The sequence below is a fragment of the Medicago sativa genome, chromosome 1 (assembly GCF_051527215.1).
Source record: "Medicago sativa cultivar Bolivia chromosome 1, Bolivia_mono, whole genome shotgun sequence".
NCBI lineage: Eukaryota > Viridiplantae > Streptophyta > Magnoliopsida > Fabales > Fabaceae > Medicago > Medicago sativa.
This window is the reverse complement of record NC_140749.1, coordinates 16,961,800-16,984,621: the sequence shown is the minus strand read 5'-3', so window position 1 is coordinate 16,984,621 and position 22,822 is coordinate 16,961,800. Positions and strand designations below refer to the sequence as shown.

General features: G+C 35.6%; 2 protein-coding genes across 4 annotated transcripts; both read right to left on the bottom strand.

Annotated features, from left to right (window-relative positions):
• Positions 1-1,952: 1,952 nt before the first annotated feature.
• Positions 1,953-12,426, bottom strand: LOC146953167 (Zinc finger C-x8-C-x5-C-x3-H type family protein). Of its 3 annotated transcripts, none has more exons than XM_085708187.1 (10): positions 7,683-12,426; positions 5,123-5,324; positions 4,866-5,016; positions 4,687-4,768; positions 4,438-4,512; positions 3,810-3,900; positions 3,349-3,619; positions 3,211-3,253; positions 3,034-3,137; positions 1,953-2,625 (listed from the first exon to the last, which is right to left on the bottom strand). In XM_085708187.1, the coding sequence occupies exons 1-10, from the start codon at positions 12,346-12,348 to the stop codon at positions 2,197-2,199; spliced, it is 6,114 nt and encodes a 2,037-aa protein (XP_085564313.1). In that variant the 5' UTR covers positions 12,349-12,426; the 3' UTR covers positions 1,953-2,196. The 3 variants fall into 3 exon arrangements, with proteins under 3 accessions (XP_085564313.1, XP_085564317.1, XP_085564309.1); XM_085708191.1 differs by having other exon boundaries at positions 5,123-5,321; XM_085708183.1 differs by having other exon boundaries at positions 4,438-4,768.
• A 5,449-nt stretch (positions 12,427-17,875) lies between these two features.
• Positions 17,876-22,333, bottom strand: LOC146953166 (protein kinase STUNTED-like). Its single transcript, XM_085708174.1, has 10 exons — positions 21,953-22,333; positions 21,768-21,865; positions 21,216-21,465; positions 20,546-21,118; positions 20,201-20,449; positions 19,903-20,063; positions 19,730-19,809; positions 19,469-19,616; positions 19,142-19,291; positions 17,876-18,594 (listed from the first exon to the last, which is right to left on the bottom strand). Exons 1-10 carry the CDS (start codon positions 22,110-22,112, stop codon positions 18,352-18,354), a joined length of 2,112 nt encoding a protein of 703 aa, XP_085564300.1. The 5' UTR covers positions 22,113-22,333; the 3' UTR covers positions 17,876-18,351.
• Between the last annotated feature and the right edge of the window lie 489 nt (positions 22,334-22,822).

The following is a 22,822-nucleotide window of genomic DNA, read 5'->3' as shown; positions in this document are numbered from 1 at the left end:
ATTAAAAAAAATTAGTTTGTATTGTAAACCGTATTAATATATGGAAAATTGCTGTTGACACATTGCATAAGGCTGGGACACACATGTAAAATACGTTTTTGCCCCCTCGGCAGTTAACTGCCGAGGAATTAAAAATCCGGCTGCAGTTAACTACCGAGGAAAACCTCGGTAGTTAACTGCCGAGGAAAACATAACTTCATTTTCTTCAATACTTCTTCTTCTAAAAGTGCTGCATATGCAGCAATTTGGGTACTTCTTCTCACAATATTCATTATTCCGTTGCAGAGCATACACATCCACCATCAAATACTCAATTACATCAATATTTATGTTTGCATTCAAAATCCCCTATTCTGGATTCATCCTTTATGAGATGCTTTTCATTTTATTTTTCTCCATATTTCTTTCTAAATTCATATCAAGAACTTCCCTCTCACACCCAATTTCTTCAATCTATGTTCATCTTCGTTTCTCTAATTAATCTTCATCCATTTTTATCTCAACAATCTCACTGTTGTTTTTCTATCTGAAAAGGCACAGAGGTAGAAGTAGAAAGAGAAGAATGAAGAACTACAAATGAGAGATAGAACTAAAGAGTGAGGAACAGTACTGTATAATGCAAAGAACCTTTAAACCACTAGATCTAGAAAAGCAAAATAAATAAATGATGGAACTCCAAAGAAATAAATGAACGCTGTTGTATATGCGCACTTTTAGAAGAAGAAGTATTGAAGAAAATGAAGTTATGTTTTCCTCGGCAGTTAACTACCGAGGTTTTCCTCGGTAGTTAACTGCAGCCGGATTATTCCTCGGCAGTTAACTGCCGAGGGGGCAAAAACGTATTTTACATGTGTGTCCTAGCCTTCTCAAATGTGTGAACAGCAATTTTCTAATATATGGTGTTGGACAACTTTTTGATTGTCCATTTATCATTTCTCTTTACAAACCTTGTATATTATCTTAATTGGGTTTAAATTTGTTATATTTATATACTCTATATTATCAATTCACAAGAGTGATAGACACAAATGGAAGATTAGATAAACTTATTAGTGGGATTCACTTATAAAATGAGTTTCATTGATCTATCATTTATGTCTATCTCTCTTATAAATGAACAGTAAATGGAGGATGGATAAATTGAGCAAACAGAGACTCGTCCAAATTCATTTAACTTGCGTAAATTGAGTTCACTAACCTCCGTAAATTGAGCTCGTGTAGAGTATGCAAATTGAGTTCGAGTAAACCTGAGTTTAAGTAACTTACTTTAAACTTAGTTCACATAAACTGAGGTTGTTGAAAACTTGCATAAATTGGGTTACGTAATCTAAACGAGGTGCTCGAATTGGGTTACAAAATTACAACTTTTCCAAAATCACCTGAATACAGTTGTGATCAAATAAGCACACGGGATGAGTTTCAAGATATCATAAACAAGTTTATTTAGGCACTAGATTAACGGCAGAATGAACTAGGATCAAACAGCTTTGTATTCTTTTCATTCAAAAGCTTCCGAACAAACAGAGAAATCGGCCATGGAAGCACCAATTTTTATATTTGATAATTTTTCAGTTATTCAACACAACTGTGAAGACAATAAATTTCATAGGTTTAGCTGTGAGAAGCTATATTCATAACAATTTTAGCTCCAGAATATAATATGAACCAAGATCTCCGAAATTTGCCCGTGATTATAGAAAAGTTAGCCAATAGTAACCCTAAATACAATGTAAAGATGAAAGCTTTAAAAGTCAATTAACTCTCAGCTTGGTAAACCGGTAGTACACAATAGTACAAATGAAATAATCATTTCGAATGTTGCATGCAAATTAAGTTTGCTAAACTTCTCTCACAATAATATGTTAGCTAACCAAGTAAAACCGCGTCATAATATTATTTGGCTCGGTGCATATAAATCATATCAAAAGAAACTCAAGTTTGAAGGCTCAGAATTCTCAAAAAACCTGCCCGAGTTAGAGCAGGTAATTTTTCTCTTTATTTGTCAATTATCATATGTTTTTGTACAAGGTATAAGTAAATTACATAAAAATCAAGGGGTGGGGGAATATGACCTATGTTGTGTACAATGACAGGAAACTAAAAATCAATGAGCACAAAATTTTCAGAAAAATGGGGGAAATCTATGTATTACCTTAATTACCTATTTTAAAACTGCCTTTAGTCTCTTCCACTTGCCTAAGTTTGCAGGCTTCTGGACTGAGATTGCAAAGCAAACTTTGCTATTATAGAAACAGGTTTAATGAGTTCATCAGAAGTATCCAACTGAAGATCCACGGTATCATTGTTACAAAATGTTGATGCCTCAAATGATTGGTCAACTGTGTCTTCCGCATCATACACATCAAGACTGATGTAGTCGGTTAGTTCATCTTCATGTTCCTCACTCTGTTGAGGATGTCTTGGAGCGACCATCATCCCAGGTTCAGAAATTTCAACGGGAATAGAACCAAAGTAACGCCCTCTACCGTTGTTCTGATCTCCTGATCTTTTTCTTTTCTTTCCCCTGCTTTGTTTTTTCGGGTGGTGAAGCTTGCATTTGCTTCCTTGAGTACAGGTTCCCGTTGCGTCAAAACTTGGACAGACATAGCTGTGCTTCTTCCGACACTGATAACAAACAAATTTACGAAGGTTAGTGTAGGATCACAATAGGAGAAGGAGGCGGAGGCATGTAGATAAGCAGCAGGAGGATAGTAGCTGAACAACGCAAATCTTCCCCGAAGAATGAACTGTTAGCCGGAAAAATACACACAAAGTATTAGATAACACTGCCAACATAGCAATTGGACAACCAGAGAAGAACAACCAGAGAAGAGTTACCGGCCCAAACAGATAATTCATTCGTAATTAAACAAACACAATTTGTTAAAAGTCCAGATTGACCTTTATAGTGCCAAGCACACCCTGTTCTTGAAATACCAAATCCAAAATTGATTCATTGTGCTAAAAAAGGATCAAGTCCAAAATTCAAATTATCCGGTAATTCAACAAGAAATAATTATAATTGACTAATACCTCATTCCCATCAGCACAATATCCCTTAAGAAACCCTTCACAAATAGATGCCTTTGGGTTCACATTGACATGTCTATATGGACAGTTTTCGTTTGAGCATAAGCCTGCCAAAAAAATTTTGTCAGAATCATATTTTCAAATTATGTATTTGATGAAAAACAACATTCTATGATGCACCTTGCAAAAAGTATGAACAATCAGGCATTCTCTCCGGAATAACCTGCACAAAAAATCAATTGAACTCAATATTTATTTTGCAGATCAGCAAATGTAGCGACCACATTCAATTCGTTGGACCCCATATATATACAAAACCTTATGAGTCAATTTGCAGTTTGGAGATGAACATAAACCATTCAGGAACTTAGTACAGACAGCAATTTTTGAGGGATCATGAATGTAAGGACACTTCCCTCCATCCTTGTTACATTTCCCAAATCTTGTGAAAAACTGACAGTACTTCTGCTTACGAGCCAACCGCTGTCTGGCAGTGTGCAAGCTCCATCTAACTTTTTCAATTGCCAATTTCCGAGTTCGTTTCTTTGGGTCTCTGATAAGTTGGTTTCCGTTGCCAATTCGAACATATCTGCAAATATATTGACAATAACTCGAATAATAATCTTTGTAAGGATCAATTGAACTGCAAGACGTGTGTGTGTGTGTGTGTGTGTGTCCTCTTATTCACCTACTTTCTGCATAGGTACTTGTTATAGAAGACGAAATTTGACCCAATCATAAAAGATATTAAACTCAATGAAAAAGAACAATGTACTTACTCATCATTTCCTATCACTAATCTCCTTGGAATGTAACCTCTTCTGGAAACCAAACTTGTACCGATTGAGGCAGAGGACAGGGATTCATCATCTACAAAGAAAATTAAGCGAAACTTTGTAAGATCAATAACTAGCTTTGAAAAATAAGTCAAAATAAGTCAAACTTGCTTGGAAAAGGAGAGACAAATATGTCAAAAACAATATAAAAACAGAAAAAGGGCATGAAGAAAATGAATCAATGACCATAAAGGCAATACTAATATCCCCAGCATTGCAGCAAAAGGAAGGAACTTAATTAGTTTAATTGAACGTTACAGTATTACAACCTCCCCTTGAAAAAACATAGAATCAAACAACATCATGCGAACAAACTTTTGTGGAGTATCGAATAAAAAATCAGCTGTAAGAAAAATTGTGAAGTTTCCAACTTTCATGAATGATAGATCTACAGTTTATTCCTGTACCTTAACCATCATCATACTCATTTACACACAGACTCAATTCAAAAAAATTATTGATCACTCAACTAACAAACCCTTTACGGAGGAGTCAATAGCAGCCGTGTTTTTAGAGTTTGATCAGAGCCATTGTGTCATAAAATGCTAAGAAATGTAAAAATCCAATTCACCTGAAATCCTCTGAAGTGTCCGCCTGGAAGGATCCATTCTGTATCGAACTGAACCAACCCGAAATATACGTTCTCCTACACAATTAACCGCTACTTCCAAAGTCAGAGTAACACAATGGTAGCTAATAGCATAAAGATGTCTTTTTTTATATAAGCAAGCATAAAGATGTTTTAATAATAATAGCAAAAAAGAAAAGGCAGGCTTCTGCGTATTGATATGACAAAAGCTCTGGAAAGAATTCTTCCTACTCTTTGTTTGAGGACCAACACAAGCTGGGTCTTTCTTCTCTCTCTTCTTCTTCTCAACTGCAGCAACAGCAAGTGTGGCTTCCTAAAATGATAATGAGAAATTAAAAGAATAAATTGTTAATAACTTACAAAAGGAAACTTTGTGTAAAAGCATCATAGTATCAAAAAACCAGACTAACCTCATTAGCTTTCTTTGAGTGCTTCTCGATAGATTTTGACCACTTTAAACTAGACCCACCAATGCCTAAAACTTTGGATTTCCAAAGAGAAAACCCACGGGTCGACCTGGTGTATACAGTATCCCTCTTTCTCAACAGAAGCAATTTCTTACTGAAAGACAAACATCAATTAACAATTGCAATTGAATATCATTGAGGAACACAACCAAATTAAAGAGCGGAAAACATGGAGGAAGCAGTAACATATGCATAAGTACCCGACTGCAGATAAGGAACAACTATTGAAGCTTGAAGCAGAATTATGAATGAAGCTTCTTAAATATGTAGTTCTTTTCCATGGAGACAAGAGTGGTAAAACCTTCTGATAATGCCTAGAGTCCCTGTCATTTCCAGAAGAATTTTTGCTACCAAGTGTCCACACTAATGAGGCTCTTGAAGATTTGCTCGAAATACCAGCTACTGCAAATGCAATCCACAATTAAGTCTTTCTTCATTCACAGATAATGTGAAAAGAAGTTTAAATGAAACAGCACCGGTGTTCCAGAATCCTCAGCAAATGTGAGCTAAAATTCAATGGTTAATAATAACACACAAGTTGCAACATTAACAAAATCACTCCAACACTCGTGCAAAATATACGAAGTCTCCAGGGTTATCAATCATCAATTGTTCATTTCAGATGGAAAAGGACACAGATCTCATTTAGGAGAGCGATTTAATTCTGCACTGTGATTCACATCCATTCCCACTGCTATTGCGTTAGAAGGTTCTAAGGTAAAGCCACATTGCCCACACCCCCACTTGACTTTGCTTTAGTCATTTCCCTTACATATATATGGCATCAAAGAATTTTGAAAACTCAATATTCCCAACCAATCATTGATATTTGTAGTAAACTTTTGTCTCATTCACCTTTACAAGCTCAAGCCCATCCACTGTCAACATTGATTCGGGTCATTCCCGGAATTAACAGCATCCCATGGCCAAGTTTAGTTTCTTCAAAAAAAAAAAAAAAAAAAAAATAGTATCCCAATGGTTACCAGCATCTCCTGCTACCAGTGTTGTCAATGATGGACTACGTGGCCAGCCAAAAATCTGCCATATAAACATGGCGTAGCGGGCCATGGTGGATATAATAGGTATTGTGGCTTATGGAGGCTGACACAATCTTCCATGATATAACACCGCCATGGTGGAAATTTGACAACAATGCCACCTACTCAACCGTACAGTCTCTTCCTAGACTACTGTTCATCTTCTGTCCACATACCTTTCTCAAACTAGCAGGTCTCATTCTGTGTTTTCTTCACTCTGTTCTTCTACTCAAGGCCCTGCTGTTCTTTATTTAGACAATAATTATGGATGTTTAAAACTGGGATAATTTCCTATTATAGAGCACACATAGACATCATAAATTATGGGGACTTTTAGTCCTATAAGATACTCTTCTATGCTCAGTCCGTCGCTTTGTGATGTTGGTGAAAATTTTCAATGATGTTTGTTTAGCCCCTAAATTCACTAAATGGACTAAAAATAGATGATTTTTTTTGCAAGAACTAAACTAGATAGGCGACAAAAAAGTGCATTTAACCCTAAATATATCTCGGGTAATTTTTGGTATCAAGGTCATCCAACTCGACAGTGTACAAAGTTTTTGGGGCCAGTCACTCTACACCGCAATCCAAGACGGATAACTAAAGTAGTCACTCACGTCACAGAAATAAACAAAAAGAAAATATAAAAAAGGAAGCATTTAAGAAAGGGAAATGTTAACCGGTGCCCCCGGGGCACTGGTTAATGAATCAAATGTGGAAAGTATTATATAGGATGTCAACTCCTCAAAAGCATAAAAAGTGTTATTTTTACTTTAAAATTTCCTTATTAGTTTCCTTAACCAGGGCACTGGTTAACAAGGGGAAATGTTAACCGGTGCCCCCGGGGCACTGGTTAAGGAATCAAATGTAGAAAGTATTATATTGGAACTTGTGCTGTCAACTCCTCAAAAGCATAAAAACATAGTAATTTGCAAAGCTTGTATTTTTTATTTTTTAACGGAAAAATATTATATTAAAAACAAATGAGAGGAACAAAAAAAAGAAAAAAAACAACCAAGCCTTTCCCCTCAAAAAAAAAAACCACCAAGCTTTTCCTCTCCAAAAAAAAAAAAAACAACCAAACCGTATTCCACTAAGTGGGCTCGGCTACATGAATCAAACGACACCAGTGTTCTATCAAAAACCATGTCCTTCTCCTACTTATTAATTTCTAGATCCTTCTAAATAGTTTCTCTTACAAGTTTTCTAGGTCTTCCCCTACCTCTAGTGATTTGACTCCCCTCCATCTGATCTCCTCTCATTCCTACCAAATCCACAGGTCTTCTCTCTACATGCCCAAACCACTTTAGTCTAGTTTCTACCATCTTTTCTACTATAGGTGCTACCCAAAATCTCTCTAATGTTGCCATTTCTAATTCTATCCTGTCTACCATTAAACAAAATATCTCAACAATACTGAATGTATTTGAAAGAACATTAAATATCTGAGTATGCATATAATATGAAAAAAGATATGAACATCATACATAAACAATACAAGCATGTCTAGCAAGTAGCATAGACGGCAATGAAAACAGCAGTTTACTCTTGACAAATTAACCACATTATTCAACAAAATATATCTACTGGAGCTTCAGTTACGGATAAGCATGCTAACTTTAAGTAACATACTTTTCCAATCCTGATGAAACTCAGCATTGCATTCATGTGAATATTGCTTGAAGAGATAAATTAAGCAACATAATAAGTTCTTTATCCATACCTTTATGCGACCGCCTCTTGGAAAACCTCCTATTGCGAAGTACTTTACTATCCCCTTGGCCGTCAGAATTCACAACGTTATTGGGAGTTGCAGCTGTCTGGTTGACATGGTTTTCAAATGTAGTCCTAACCAATTGATTTTTTCTCTTCTTGTAATAGCTATCAGGGATGGCCGTTTGGCCTTTGTCATCAGTAGAGACAATAATATCAGAAGAAGTCGAAGTTGCAACCAATTGATTTGTTTTAGGCTTTATATAAACTATTCTTTTTGAGTTCAAAGAAGAATTATATCCAACATTTGCTTCATCTTGACACTCCCGATTGCTAGATGGAGCAGTTTGATTTTCAGGAGTTTCATATTGTTTTGGTACATCTTCAGAGCAGGCTGGTGCATCATTAGTTTCAATAAACTTCCCAAGATCAGATGCATTTTCACAGAAGCCACTGGAAGGAGGTTCTAGCAACGGGAAAGATATATTTTCCTCTGATTTGGTGTCAATATGTAGAGGAGATGTTCTCTGCAGAGGAGTATTTGACACGTATGTTTTGGAATAGATTGGCTGATCTATCAAAACAGCTATATTTTCAGGTTTGGTGCCCTTAGGTGTTTCGCCTAAACCCAAAGATGGTGGATTGGTAGAGATTTGAGGTATAGCAGAAACTGGAGTAGGTCTCCTCGCGAGACTTGAAGAGGAGATTTGAGGTACGGCAGCAACTGGAGTAGGATTCCTAACAAGACTGTTACCTTTACGAATGTAAGCAGTATTTGGAAAGTTCTTCTTTTCGAGAATTGGCCCTTTAGGAGGAACTATTCCTGCTGAAAGTTTGACTCTAGGTAGAGAAGCTGGAGGATTTTTATTATCTGTCCGATGCCAAGTTCGAGATTTTAAGGCATTGATTGAAGAGGCAGGAGTCTTTGTCTTCGACTTTGGAAAAGGAAAAGAATAACCCTTGAAAGCTTTAGGGATGACACTGCCTGGCAGATTTTTGCTTGCATTTAATTCAGAACAAGATGAATTTAGACCCAGAGGTTGAACTTTGGAATGAGCTTGGGCTGGTTCTGGCGTTATATTCCTTGGTATTGGGTCACTACATCCAATTGCATGATCTGACTTCCTAATTGTTTCAGTATGCTGTTTTGATGAAGTAAAAGCATCTGAGTCAGAACCATGTTTGACCATAGATACGCTATTTGGATTTTCTTCATCCCCGCAAATGTTTTCATCATCATCGGTTGCTGTAAACTCAGTAATCATTCTATCTGGTAAGTCAGATGTCATCCCTTGAGAATACATATCCGATAAAGCGTAAGGCAAATCCTCAATCAATTCATTATTTGAATTACTGATAGTGACTCCAATAGCATTGGCAGGGCAGGACACAAGGTTCTCCTGAGCAAGTGAATCACCCTTATCGAGATCATTAGATAGCATATCAGCCCTTGGAGACCTTTGCACAACATCTCTATAATGGTAATTGGTTTCAGCAGCCTGTGAATCTATCTTTTCTCCCGTGATATTACTTGTATGCTCAATTGGAGTAGCATTGTCATTCCGCTCACAGCCAAACACTGAAAACTGAACATTTGGAATGGCCAAGTCCTCACATTGTGTAGAGACCATATCCGAGTGCTCCAATTCCAAATGCTCAGAACTCTTGGTTTCCCTATTTGCATCCGTAGACTCAGATGATCCTCCGGTGAAAATGCAGTCAGACAATTTAGCAGTATCACCTGAATAAGTTATCGACTGAGCATTAGACTTAATACTCATACCCATGCTTGACGATGCAAAGTCGTCTTTCTTATGTTCTTGGTTATCACTGAAACAGATAGGAACTTCTGCATTAGATGTGGTAGCCGCAACTGAATCACTAAATTCAGATTGAAATTCAGTTAAATTTGGGAGACTAGCAGTGACTTTTTTCCTCTTAGGAACTGGTGAAACCTTATTTTCATCATCACTGTCATTATTTGCAAAACAAAATTCAGCCTCTGAAAAAGCTCTTTTCCCATGTAAAGCTGTGTCCCCAACCTGGTTGGATAGTGAGAAAAAATCCAGGCTTTGAATAGAATGATCTAAGCCTTCTGAAGAACATGGATCCTTCGATAAAATTCTTGAGCCTCTATCAGCATCATTTGAATGGCTAACTGGAGGAAGAGATATATCATCCAAATTCAAAGTCAAACCATTTAAACCGGTCTTAACATCTTTCTTTTCTATCTTACTTGTGTCCCTTACATCGAATCCAAGTGAAATATTAGAATTTGGAAATGTTATATCTATGTCACAATTCTCAGCAGATATGGGGACTTCACCAGGGGACACCTGCTTTTCAGCATCCTTCATGATACCAAATTGGTGAACAGTGATACACTCTTCCAAACTAGACGATCCAACATCAGAACCCTGCATCAGTACACTCGTATTTTGTAGGCAATCTTGACCATCCTGAATCCTAGTGTCTCCTAAACTCGAAAAAGCAACCATTCCACTGCTTGGCAGGGGGATGGCTATATCTGAATTTGCATCCGAAGTAGAACACCGATTGAACACAGGAACCATCTTTTCACAATAAGCCTCTCCATCAATGTCATTATTCCCACTGTTAGTAGTTTCCTTTCCTGAACTTGTAGGATCACTGGAATTGAGGACGTAAACACTGTCATCAGCAGAATTATATGTATTTATAATATCTGCAGAAATGACATTGTTATTCATTTCATTCCCTACATCTACAAGATTACTATTCCATGAACATCCTACATCTAAATGTTTCCCAGGCGATAGAGAAACTTCACTCTGACACAATTGCTTGTTCCCACAATCTAACTGGTTGATTTCAGAAGTACTTCCATTTAATAACTTAGTAGCCTTGTCAATATGTGTCACACTAACCAAGTCAGGAACAGAATTACACACATCTAAACAATCAGAACCACTAATTCTATCTACAATACTAGAAACACAAGATGGCGTATTTGAAATACTTCCACCTCTTTCAAACCTGGATTCTTTCCCAATATCAGAAGCTCCGTCGTTCTTATATTCCTGTGACCTGCATTCTGGCCCCAAATTCGGCATGGACAACCCCTCCTTTTTATCTTCAGCCAATGCATTCCCTTGATCGTCTGGCGCAGACACCTTATCAACAGCATTGATTTTCTCCTCCAAACAAGTTCCCGTTTTGACATTTTCAGAGGCAGCATTGGACCCACTATCTGCTACCACAGTTTCACCAACTGCATTGGCAACCGAAGGTGGAGCCAACACGCCCGAACTATTAGGCTTTGCAGAACCTTTCTTCACCACTCTCTTAATACTTTTCTTCTTCTTGACAACCTTAGAGGCCAATTTACGAGGACCAGTACCGCTAGCTTCACCAGAAACTCCCACCTCATTTTTCCCATGCGAATTACAACCATCACCTACATTCTTCCCCAAAGTATTCTTATTAGCATTCAAATTTTCACCACCAGAAACAGCTTTCTTCTTCTTCACAACCTTGGATGCCAATTTACGAGTATGAGTACCACTGGCTTCAACAGAAGTTAACCCCTCTTTTTTCTCATTAGGATTACAATCATCACCTACATTCTTTTGTGAAGCATCATTATCATTATCATTCATAGTTTGAACAACAGAAGACAGTTTACCAGAAACAGAACCCACATCAACACCGGAAGTTGAAGGTGCAGCTGTAACAATATGCTTGGCAACAAAAACATTCGATTCAAAAGAAATATCAACATCAACTTCAACAGGACTTCCTTTTTTCCTCTCTTCGCCTTTCAGGTACCCTCTTCCATGTTGATCTTTCCCATTACCCCTGAAGAAATTACCGTTAGAATCATTAACATAACGTAACTGTTCAACATCACGGTTCCTATGATTAGGTTTCATATTCTGAATCCTAAGTAAAGCACTCTTCTTTTGAATCTGTTTCTTCGGCGGTGTTCTACTAAATTCACGACCCTGATTATAATGATTACCCTCTCTGCTATTCCCTCTACTACCACTATTACTACCAATACTATACCTAGCCGTTTCAGAATCACGATAATCACGTTTCACAGAAGCACTTAATTCATCCTTCACCGATTCAAAAGGCGAATGAGACGGTGATGAACTGTGTACTTTTCTTTCATTCAACCACCTTCTGTTATCAATTCTGCTGGAATCGATTCTGGCGGAATCGATTCTGGCTGAATCAATTCTGGTGGAAACACCGTCACGTTCAGGATAAGGATGATTCAATGTGGAAGCGGTTGTGGCTAATTGACGGTGGTGGTGGTAATTGGCGTTGTCGGTGTAAAGGAAGGTTTCCCTAGGGTTAGGATTTGATTCAGATTCGTATCGGAGAGGTGGATAAGAAGGAGGAGGAGGAGGAGGAGGGTGGTGATGGTGGTGGTGATGAGAATCACCGCGGAATCGATCGTCAGGATTCGGGTTAGGGTTCCAGGCGGGTTGAGGGGGGATACGGCGGTGTTCGAGGGGGTAAAAATGTAATTGAGGAGATTGATGAAAGGGGGGTGGAGGAGGAAGAGAAGAACGATAAAGGAGAGGTTGAGGAGGAGGAGGAGGAAGAGAAGGTGGTGGAGGAAGGTGGTGAATCGGAGGAGCGTATCTTGTACGGTGGTCTTGATGGTGGAGGAAGTGTTGATCCATGACGGTTCACGACGGCGATTGATTGGATTGGATGAGAATTTTTGTTAGGGATTGATGAGTGTTTTGTGATTGTGGTTTGAATCGAGGTTACGTAACCTAATTTTGGTTTTGTTTGTTTATTTAAATTTAATTTAATTGTATTATTTAGTTGTATGATTGAAATTGAATTATTGTTGGGATTGAGTTTGAGTGGGTAGGCTTGGGACAACAGTACACAGGTCTGATCTGGTCTGGTTTTGTCTCACATCACACGCAACGCAACGTAACTTAACTGTGTTGTGTTTGTGATCGTAGGTTCAATCCTTTGTTCGTTGCTTGTGACATAATCACTCATCATCTCTGTCATTTTACTCTTTTTTTTACCTTTTTTACAGGTTTTTTTTTTTACAAAAATAAACTATATTCCTTCTTTCAAATTGAATCGGGAAAGAAACACACAGCATTCATGTTAATAACATACGGCGACAAAGTACAAAAGCTTACATATATGATTATGTTCAAGTTTCTGGAATATTCATGCCTCCGGATCTGCAAGGTGAACGACGCCAAAGTTATTGACTAGATCTGCACTGAATCGAAGTTGATCTGACAATCTGAACCGAACAAATATATGAACGAAACAAGAAATAAACAATATTGCACAAAGACGGCGAACAAATCAATGTTGCACTAAGACGACAAAATCACAAAATAAAAAACGAAATAGATGTGAAAATCACTTATTTCGATAAAAGCGAAAAAAGATAAATGAGTTTGAGGGTGATTTTGGGTCGAAAATTGACCGGAAATCACCCCTCTTTGATGGATAAAGGAGAATAAACTAGGATTTTGGCTACGTCTCACAATATAGAGACCTTAATATAGGTATTTTTTTTAGAATTTAATTATTATGTATAGTCAATTTACAATTATTTAATACATGCATGCAATCATAAATTACTACCTCAATTAATAAATTTCAATCATATTTATTAATTCTGCTAAAAAAACTATATTTATCAATTGACATAACAACATTTTAAAAGATGTTTGTGTAAAATAACTTTACACTGTCATTATATAATGGAGAATGTTAACCAATGTCCCTAGGGCAATGGTTAAACAACTAAAACAAAACCAATGCTCCTAGGCATCGCCGGGTGGGCATATGGTCGGTTCGGGTTCGGGTCCAAACCCCAAATCCGACCCAACTCACGAGTGAAAAACAATAACCTTATTGCACCTGAAATTCAAATTGGGTTATCCAGGTTCCGGTTTGGTTTGGTTCAGTTTATCGGGTGGTGTCACCTCAGAAAAATCCAAAACAAAGAAACCGTAGCTAAACACGATAAATAGAAAAATGAAGAGAAATGAAGAGAGAAGACTCAAATAACAAAAATCCAAAATTTACGTAGATAAAAGAAGAAATAGATCATGATCATTCCTTTCCCAAATACAATTTGTGTTCCTCTCTCTATAATGCAAATCCAATTCGTGTCCCTTACCATTGTTGTGTTTGTTTTCCATGAAACCATTTAGAGTATTTCCTTTTGAAGCCAGACATTAATTGACATTAGTTTCCAACCATTTTTATTTCAACTTGCAGACACTATAATCATATATTTTGTGTTAGATTTGGTTTAATAGTAACAACATGATGAAGCTTCGATTTGTAGTTGTGGTTATTATGATGTTCAGTTCCACCGAGATACAAATCAACGGTGAAGGGAGATGATAGAGAGGAAAGAGAGAAGGATGGACACATAGTGATAGAGAGGAAGGCGATGAGAGCAGTGACGACGACAATGAGATTTGAAACCACGGTGATAAAGGTTTGAGTATAAGTTGGTGGTTGGTTGGATTGACTGATGAGAGAGAGAGGAATGGGTGAGATATGACGGCAAAGATGAGAAGAGAATGGAAAATTAGGGTTAAGATGAATCAAGAAAATTTGGGCCAGGTTAAAAAAACAACCTTTATTTTTTAACTATTACTTTTCCCACCCTATCCAATTCTAACACATCCTCTAAAATTTTCAAAAATGCCCTTGGGTTTTCGGATTATAAATTCGAAAACATCCAAAGTGAATTCCGATTCTAAAATTCAGACAATGCTTATGTATAATCAGTCATCAGACTCGCTCATATTTCAGTAGTTTTGAGTTTTGCTTTTAAAACCAAAAACAAAAAAACTATGTAAAAAATGCTAAAAACCAGTCAAATAAAATCATAAAAATATAAAAATACCACAAAAAAATTCTAAAAATCAAATAAAACTAATGCAAATTTTTTCGGATTTTTCTGAGAATATGAAAAATTAAAAATGGGTCTAAACGATGAAATTTTGGATTTTTCGGGGCGGAGTCCCGTAAGAAGTCCCTTCTAAGGAATTCGGATTTAAAATTTTCCAAAATGTCCTTGTGCAATTCGGATTTTAAAATCCGAATTCATGTTTCACTAATTCGGATTTTATAATCCGAATTATGTTTATGCATAATCAGCAATCAGAATCTCTCACATTTCAGCAGTTTTAAATTGGGTTAATAGGTCTTTACCCCCTGTAATATAGGTCATTTCTGGTTTTCCCCCTGTAAATTTTTTTTTATTCACCCCCCTGTAATTTTTTTTATTTACCTCCCTAATAGGCCAAACAAAAACCAATTTTATTTTTTTTTAAGGGAAAAATTTTCGTTTTTGTTTTTCCTATTAAGGGGGTAACAAAACAAATTTTTTTTACGGGGGTAAATCAAAAAAAAAATTACAGGGTGTAAAACCGAAAATGATTAATATTGTCCATAAAATGACAATCCATGTTACAAACATGTTTAGAATTTGTGCTGATACAATTCAGATTATATAATCCGAACTATTTTTCCCTTTAAAAAAATGGTGTTTAAGGGGTGTTCGTATTATATAATCTGAAAAAATCAAGTAGCACGTCCTATTTTTTGAGGTTTTCGGATTATAAAATCCGAATTGGTGAAGAACTCGTTTTTTCATCCTATAACAAAGGAAAAACAGAACTCGGATTATAAAATCCGAATTGCTCAAGGGCATTTTTGGAAAATTTACAGGGCGCGGTAGTAAGGGATAGGGTGGGAAAAGTAATAGTCTAATAAACAATAGTAGTAAATATTAAATAATAATAATGATAATGCTTCAATCGGGTTAGTCGGGTTAGTTTGGGTTCTGATGAGACCAAAATAACTACCCTAACCAAATAGACCCATAATAACCTGTAAAGTTTATCCAACCAACCCGTGACCCGTATTACCTGAACCGAACGTGTGAAATTGCATTGGGTCGGCCGGGTAAATTCGGTTCGACCAATATTTGTCCACCCTTAGGCACCGGTTAACAAGATCCTTTTATAATAGTTATACTTTTTTTTTGTAATCGAAAGTTTAGGTTGGTTGAACTTCAAGATTTATTGGGTCAAGCCACCAAAGTCGTCCTCAATGTTTAAAGAGCGTTTAGAGATCGCCACCAAGTATATCCCATATCGACCATAAAAGTTAACTCACACCTATCAAATAGGTCTTCACATTGACTACATGTATTTTTTTTAAGAGTTTAATGGTGGTAACTGGTAAGTTGACTGTCTAAAACAATTTTGCACATACAACCAATCAAAGTATTTAGAATTGTCACGTCAATTAATGTTTTTAATTAATGTGACAATTTTATACGTTTTGATTGATTGTGTATGCAAAGTTGTTTTGGACCAGCAACCCAACTCCATTAAACTCTTTTTTTTTTTAATGGCAAATATTGATGTTTTAATTACTGATTAATTATTTTCTTCTTGTCCTGTCAAGACTTAAACTCTAAAGCTCGAACTATTTAACTATTTATTTAAATCAGTTGAACAAGCTAACACTCATTGACTACATGTATTAAATCCACAATTTTACATATGAGCCAACTCGTTACCAAATGAATCTTCATTCATATGTAATTAAGTATAATTTTGTATTAATTATATTGGACACGTAATTTCTAATACTTTTTCCTATATATATATATATATATGAGTTATGATAGAAGACACCTTTTATGAAGGTGTCTTTTATCAAGTTACTCTATGAGCATTTGCAAAAAGACACCAACTTACTTTTAGGAAGGTGTCTTTTATCAAAGTTATAACTAAAAAGTGAAAATCACACCTTAAGGTGTGACTTGATAAAAGACACCACCAAAGGGTGGCTTGTAACATAACCCTATATATATATATATATATATATATATATATATATATATATATATATATATATAGTTTATTAACATTTTTTTAAAATAAATCTACAATTTACCCTTTAAATTATCATTATATCTTCAATTTAGTCTCTACATTATGTAAATTTGTTGATTAATTTTTTTCTATTAAAATTGTATGGACTAATTGACGGATTTTATGGCATCACATATAAACAAACAAAACAAAATAATTTTTAAAACTAATACATTAAGTTTAATCTATAACCAAAACAATTCATAAAAAATTTAATAACACTAATGTAAGGGCATGCAAGTCTTTCAACTTTTATTGTTAAGAAATAATAAAATGGTAAAAACGATAATTAAATCAAAGGTTAAACGGAAAGTAAAATGCTATACCAAAACACACTTATTTTTAGGAAAAAAACATAATTGCATTTTGTATGATTCTTAACTGAACTACTGACTTTTTTTCAAATCCACAATTTTCTCAGAGTTTGTTATATTCACAAAAAGTATATTTTTAGTTAATAATCACACGAAAAATACCTATATTTGTCCTTATTGTGGATTATTCCTCTTTTGTTGGAAGTTAACTAATTTTTTATTGATAATTTCAATAATATTTTAAAAAAGATAGAATAGTTTAAACGGTAAAATAAAAAGGTGCACATTGTATAAAGTTGGAATACATTGTGCGACACATGAATATTGCGTAGAAAAGAGAGTGAAAGTGAAAACCACTCTCATTTATCTTCACTTGTGAGTATTGATCGTATGGAAAGATGCAATGGAGTAACATGAACATTAATACCGACAAATGATAGACTATGATGAAATATATTCAAAGTCATTGCAACATAAACAATCATATTCATCACACGAGTAGAATGGTTTAAAAAGAGTAATCACAACTGTATTTATCTTAAAAAGTGTACTTTGAGACTACTTTGCCTTGTATTTCTAATATAAATTTTCTATTTGTGTATTTCTTAATCAAAACGATGACAAATTTTCTAAGTTATATTACAATATTTTGTAAAAAAGGGTTAATATTATGATATTGTGCCAAAAAAAAAAGTTATGTTATGATATTGAGAAATGTCATTATCTGGCTGTTTCGATTTTAATTATTGATGGAAATCTTAAAAAATAATTGACAATGAACTCTTGTATTGAAGTCCATTTCTAAAGAATCAGCCGTCCAAAAACTGTAGAAGAAGTTGACATTAGCTTATTGAAATGCATGTGGAAAATAATTAAAATATTCTACTTTATGTTCTAAGATTCAACTTTTTCATCCTTTATTTTCGTCACAGCAATGCAACACATTATAACACAATCAAGTTGAGATCAATATATTATATATATTACAAATTACAAGGCATGGTTTCCCAGATGAAGGGCAGGAGGAGGGAACCAACAAACAACCTCTCATCCTAACCTATCAATGAATTTCCATAGAAAATACCTAATTATGATAATGGAACAGGTGACACTATATAAATATACTGGTTTTCCACATGTAATTTTCATTGGATGCAATCTTATTCGAGAGATCGTCCAATTCCATATGTGTTCACCTCTATTATTGGTTTTCTACAAGTTCCTTCCATCGGAGGTAAGCTTGTAAATATTTGCACCTCTTTCAGCATGGATTCGAACTTTGGTTCGTCACATTGTGGCAGACTAGCCCATCTTGCTAGACTCAAGCCCCATAGTACAATATACATATACATACAACACATATACAAAAGATTTGGATAAAGTAAATGTAGTTTCTTCTAGCATTATGCTAGGAGTTTGCTCAATCAAAGCTAGATGAACGACTCCACCTGCCTCTCAAGTAGTCTTCCAAAGAGACATTTTGCTCAACGCTGAACATGGAGAGTGTGTCATCATCCACATCAAGCAGTGCAAGATTAAGGTGTGATTGTATGTCAGAAGGTGGACAAGCTTCTTCATCAAGCAATTCTGAGGCTTTCAAAGCATTAATTTCTAGCTTTGCCCACTTTATTACAACGGCGTCACCTTTAAGGACTTTTAAAATCTGTAGCCCGATGGAACAAGTATGAGATTTAACAATAAAGATAATGAAATGAAACTCCTATAAATTTCTAATGCATTTAGGCAAACAATTAATTGAGAGGCTTATTGAATAAGTGTTTATTATTTACCATTTATATGCCATGTTTGGATAAACAACTTAATTAAACATTTATAGCATATGCGCTTATCATAAAAGTGCTTATAATCCTAGATTAGCTCAAGTAAGTCAATCCAAACCATCTTTATAATAAAGGAAGAAAAGTGATCAAACTTTTTTCGTATAAGTTAAAAGTTTGTTTTCATAGGCCATCTCGGAAAGCTTATTATATGCCATTTGCACGTCTTAAGATAAGCCTAAATAAATTGCAAAGTAAGTTCTTCAGAACCAACCATGAGAAGATAAAATCGAGGTATTTGTTATTTTAAATTCAAATAGTGCATGATATAGGATAAGCAACGCATATAGGTCAAATTATATGTTTTTTTGCTATTTCTATATGATATATGGAGGACTAAATGTGTAACAAGACCAATTATTAATCACTTACAAGGCTCATTTGAGGCCTAGCTCCTGGAGCACGTCTGATACAAAGTGTGGCTGCTAAGACCATCCTTTCCATCTCTTCATGATCATAGTTATCACCCAAACTAGGATCCAACAATTGTGACAGCTTCCCTCTATTTAGAATTGGACTTGCCTACAAATGATATATTTCCATTATTTGCCGGACCATATATAACCTTTGTGGTCTAGCACACGTGGTTTGTGCGCAGTGTATGTAAATGTTGTAAACTTTGGGGTACCAAACTCGATTCATACTCATGATAAAAATAAAAAAAAAATAAAAAAGACTATCTATATTTAGACTACATACCCACATGACAAGGCTCTCTTGACCTTTAGGATAATCACCACTTATAGGCTTTCTTCCTGTAAGAAGCTCAAGAAGCACCACGCCAAATGCATAGACATCAATCTTATCATTTACTTTACCATACATGAAGTATTCAGGTGCCAAGTATCTGCATACATAGATGAGCATATTACATAGTTCAGAATCATTTCAAGTAAAATATTTTTCTTACAACATGTATGCATATGCAAAAGAATGGATGGTCGAAGTTGAAGTACGTACCCAAAAGTTCCTGCAACATCTGTGCAGGTTATAGATGATGACGACGTTGATGCCCATTTCGCAAGTCCAAAGTCAGAGAGCTATAGAAAATCAAAACAACAGCATTAGGCCTAAGAAGTAAGAAGGACAAATAGTTCAAAATATTGATGTTAGTCAATATAGAGATAAATTACCTGAGGTTCAAAATCCTCAGATAATAACACATTTGATGATTTTACATCACGATGGATCACAGGTTGGTCGCTGTTATGCAGATACTCCAAAGCCTCAGCAACGCCCATTGCCACCTTGTATCTCTCAGTCCAACCAAACTCAAGCGGATTTTTCTTATTACCTATTTTGGCATTGAACAAAAAGAAGTAAATACGCTTGAGAGCAGATTCATATTAGTTGACAACTAACTCCTAACAAAATAACTATCTTAACAAAAGCTAAGGCAAATATTGTAACGGTGTAGATTATATCGCGTACCCTGAAGGTTTTGTTCAAGGCTCCCTCTTGATAAGAAATCATAGACCAAAAGAAGATTGTCATCCTCAAAGCAGAATCCAATGAGAGATATGATGTTTTTGTGATGCAAAGCAGTAATAATTTCTATCTCTAAAACAAACTCCTTCAAAACATCATCAGAAGGCTTTAAGATCTTAACAGCAAGTTCCTTTCCATCAGGAAGGCAGCCTTTATAAACCTGACTACTTCCTCCTTTACCAATCAAATTTTCTGAAATCAACATCACATAGGTAAATAAACCATGTCATAAATAAAAACCACTTTTCGACAAATGAAATCCGCAAGTCAAAAAATCAAAATACGCACCAGGCAAGAAATTTGATGTTGCTGATACAAGTTCTTGGTAGTTAAACAATCTACAAGTAGATGAGTATTTCTCATGAAGGCCCTCTAATTCTTTAGGAACGCTCATAGATTTGTGTTCAGGTGAAGCAATCGTTCCTATTTCGGCATTCACCGGAACAAGAGCACCACTTTTGCTATCTAGACCCAAAAATTGATCTTTATCCAAGGAAAGATTTCTAGAGGGCAACTGCATTGCCCATTGGACCACTGAAATCCGACGAAACAACGATCTTTCAGAAACTTTCCTGTCTGGTGCTGAAATTGTACGATGTAGTAGTGGCCAACCAGGTTTTAAAGCAGTTACTTCTCTGTCATGTAAAGTTCTCATGCTAGAACCAACATCAGTTGCCTTAACCGGAACCATAGCCAATGAGTTCTTCTCACTATCACCGTCATCACCGACATAAGACTCTTGATCTGCAGCTTGGTAGCAAGACGAATCCTGCAATATTGCTTCGTCCACATCATCATTTAGCACTTTTGAACTCTTGCTGAATGTCCGTTGAATCGAACCAAGCAACCCAATTCGGCGACCTACAATAACTCATAAACTAAGAACTCGACCATTGCAATAACATTCACATAAAAAAAGGGACAAATTAAAAATGATCATAAAAATAAAAAAAAAAACCTTTTAAGTCAACTTGATTTGCCGGTGATCCTTCTCTCTTGAACACAACTTTCCCATTATCAACAGCAAAAACCCAACAATCCTTTGATAGCTTCTTAGCACAATACCTAGGTAAAGAAATAGTTGGTCTAATTTTACTAAGACCTTGAGATTTTCCAACTATAACATGAGTTGCACAATATTCATTTGCTTCTCTAACCAAAATTCTCCTCACTGATGAACCCCGGCAAATTTTCAGCTTCAGATCCACCTACATAAATTTCCAAATTTAAAAAAAATAATTTAAAAATGGCACTTGATTCCTTCAAACAAAAAATGTCACTTGATACATACATATGTCTTTAAATTAACTTTTGCCTATTAACCCTCTGATTCTCAGAAGAAGAAGTCCTGGTAATCGATGTAAGTAAAGTCTAGTTGATGATGATCGTTCTAGTCAAACTTTGAACTCTATGATGATGAAAGATTTCTTTAATTTTCAAATATTAATTAAATTTCATCAAAATTAAGGCTTAAAAATAATTAATAAATTACTTTATTACAATTTCTTACCTGTTTCAAATTGCAGAATCCTTCATAACCAGAAAGAACAGAATCAAATGCTTTGACAAGAGAAAACAAAGAAGATTTCCCATCTCGGTTCACAATTTCTACCAACAAATAAAAAAAAAAATTAATCAAAATCCAATAAAACAAACAAAAAAAAAATAGCATTTAACTTTAAGTTAGTTAGTTACCATCATTTCTAAGAACATGAAGAGCAAGAATAAGATCACCAGGTTGAGCAACATTAACCAAAGACCATGTAAGTAACTCAGTGCTGTGACTGTTAGATTCCATCTTCACACCAACCACCACAGTACGGCCACCGGAGGCACCGTTGAAGGTGGTGATCATTTTGGTGATGACACGTGGCAGTATGAATGAGAGTTAGTTGATGTCGTTATGTTGTCGGTGATTGGAGGATGTAGTGTAAGTGTCGGTGATTATACACATGCAACCAAAAATGTCACAGGTTTGTTTGAGTTGAGAGTGTAACTGTGCAACCATAAACAAACAACTTTGATGATGATGATGATGATGATTGTTTTCTGCTTCTTTCAATCTTTTTGCTCACTAACGTTGATGTCGTATATGTATATGTATATATACACGTGGGTTTGTAAAGGTTAATAGTGACCAATATTTTGACCATTGGGTCACTTTCAGAAAACTTCGAAAATCAAAATTTATGTTACGGTGAAAAAGGTCAACGAGATAATAAATTGGCGGGTTAATGAATGGATGAATTATAAGATGGGGCAACCGGTATTTGGTGGTGCCAAACTATCGAGTTTATCTCGTAAGCTTAACTCAGTTGACAAGGATATTGTATTATGACGTGCAAAGACGGGCTCGAACCCGAACACGTTAACATTAGGCTGCTTGATAAAAAAACCATCGAGTTCAACTTTCCTTGAAAGTTCCATTTACTCTTTTTTTCGCTTATTAGATGTGTGACACCTGGCAAAATTAAAATCAAAGGTTGGGATTAAAAGGTTTAGGAAAAACTTTGTTTAATGAAAAAACAAAGTCTACTCGCCTCTCACCATCATCAGTCGTCACTG

What these genes read in the sequence shown, in the direction of transcription:
- LOC146953167 (XM_085708183.1), bottom strand. Translation starts at nt 12,348, where the DNA reads ATGGATCAACACTTCCTCCACCATCAAGACCACCGTACAAGATACGCT. An exon ending in CAAGAGGCGGTCGCATAAAG is followed by an intron (nt 5,325 to 7,682) that starts GTATGGATAAAG and finishes TTGCATTTGCAG; the next exon opens with TAGCTGGTATTTCGAGCAAA. An exon ending in TTGTTCATACTTTTTGCAAG is followed by an intron (nt 3,138 to 3,210) that starts GTGCATCATAGA and finishes TTTTTTTGGCAG; the next exon opens with GCTTATGCTCAAACGAAAAC.
- LOC146953166 (XM_085708174.1), bottom strand. Translation starts at nt 22,112, where the DNA reads ATGATCACCACCTTCAACGGTGCCTCCGGTGGCCGTACTGTGGTGGTT. An exon ending in GATTCTGCAATTTGAAACAG is followed by an intron (nt 21,466 to 21,767) that starts GTAAGAAATTGT and finishes AAATTTATGTAG; the next exon opens with GTGGATCTGAAGCTGAAAAT. An exon ending in AAGAGAGCCTTGTCATGTGG is followed by an intron (nt 19,292 to 19,468) that starts GTATGTAGTCTA and finishes TATCATTTGTAG; the next exon opens with GCAAGTCCAATTCTAAATAG.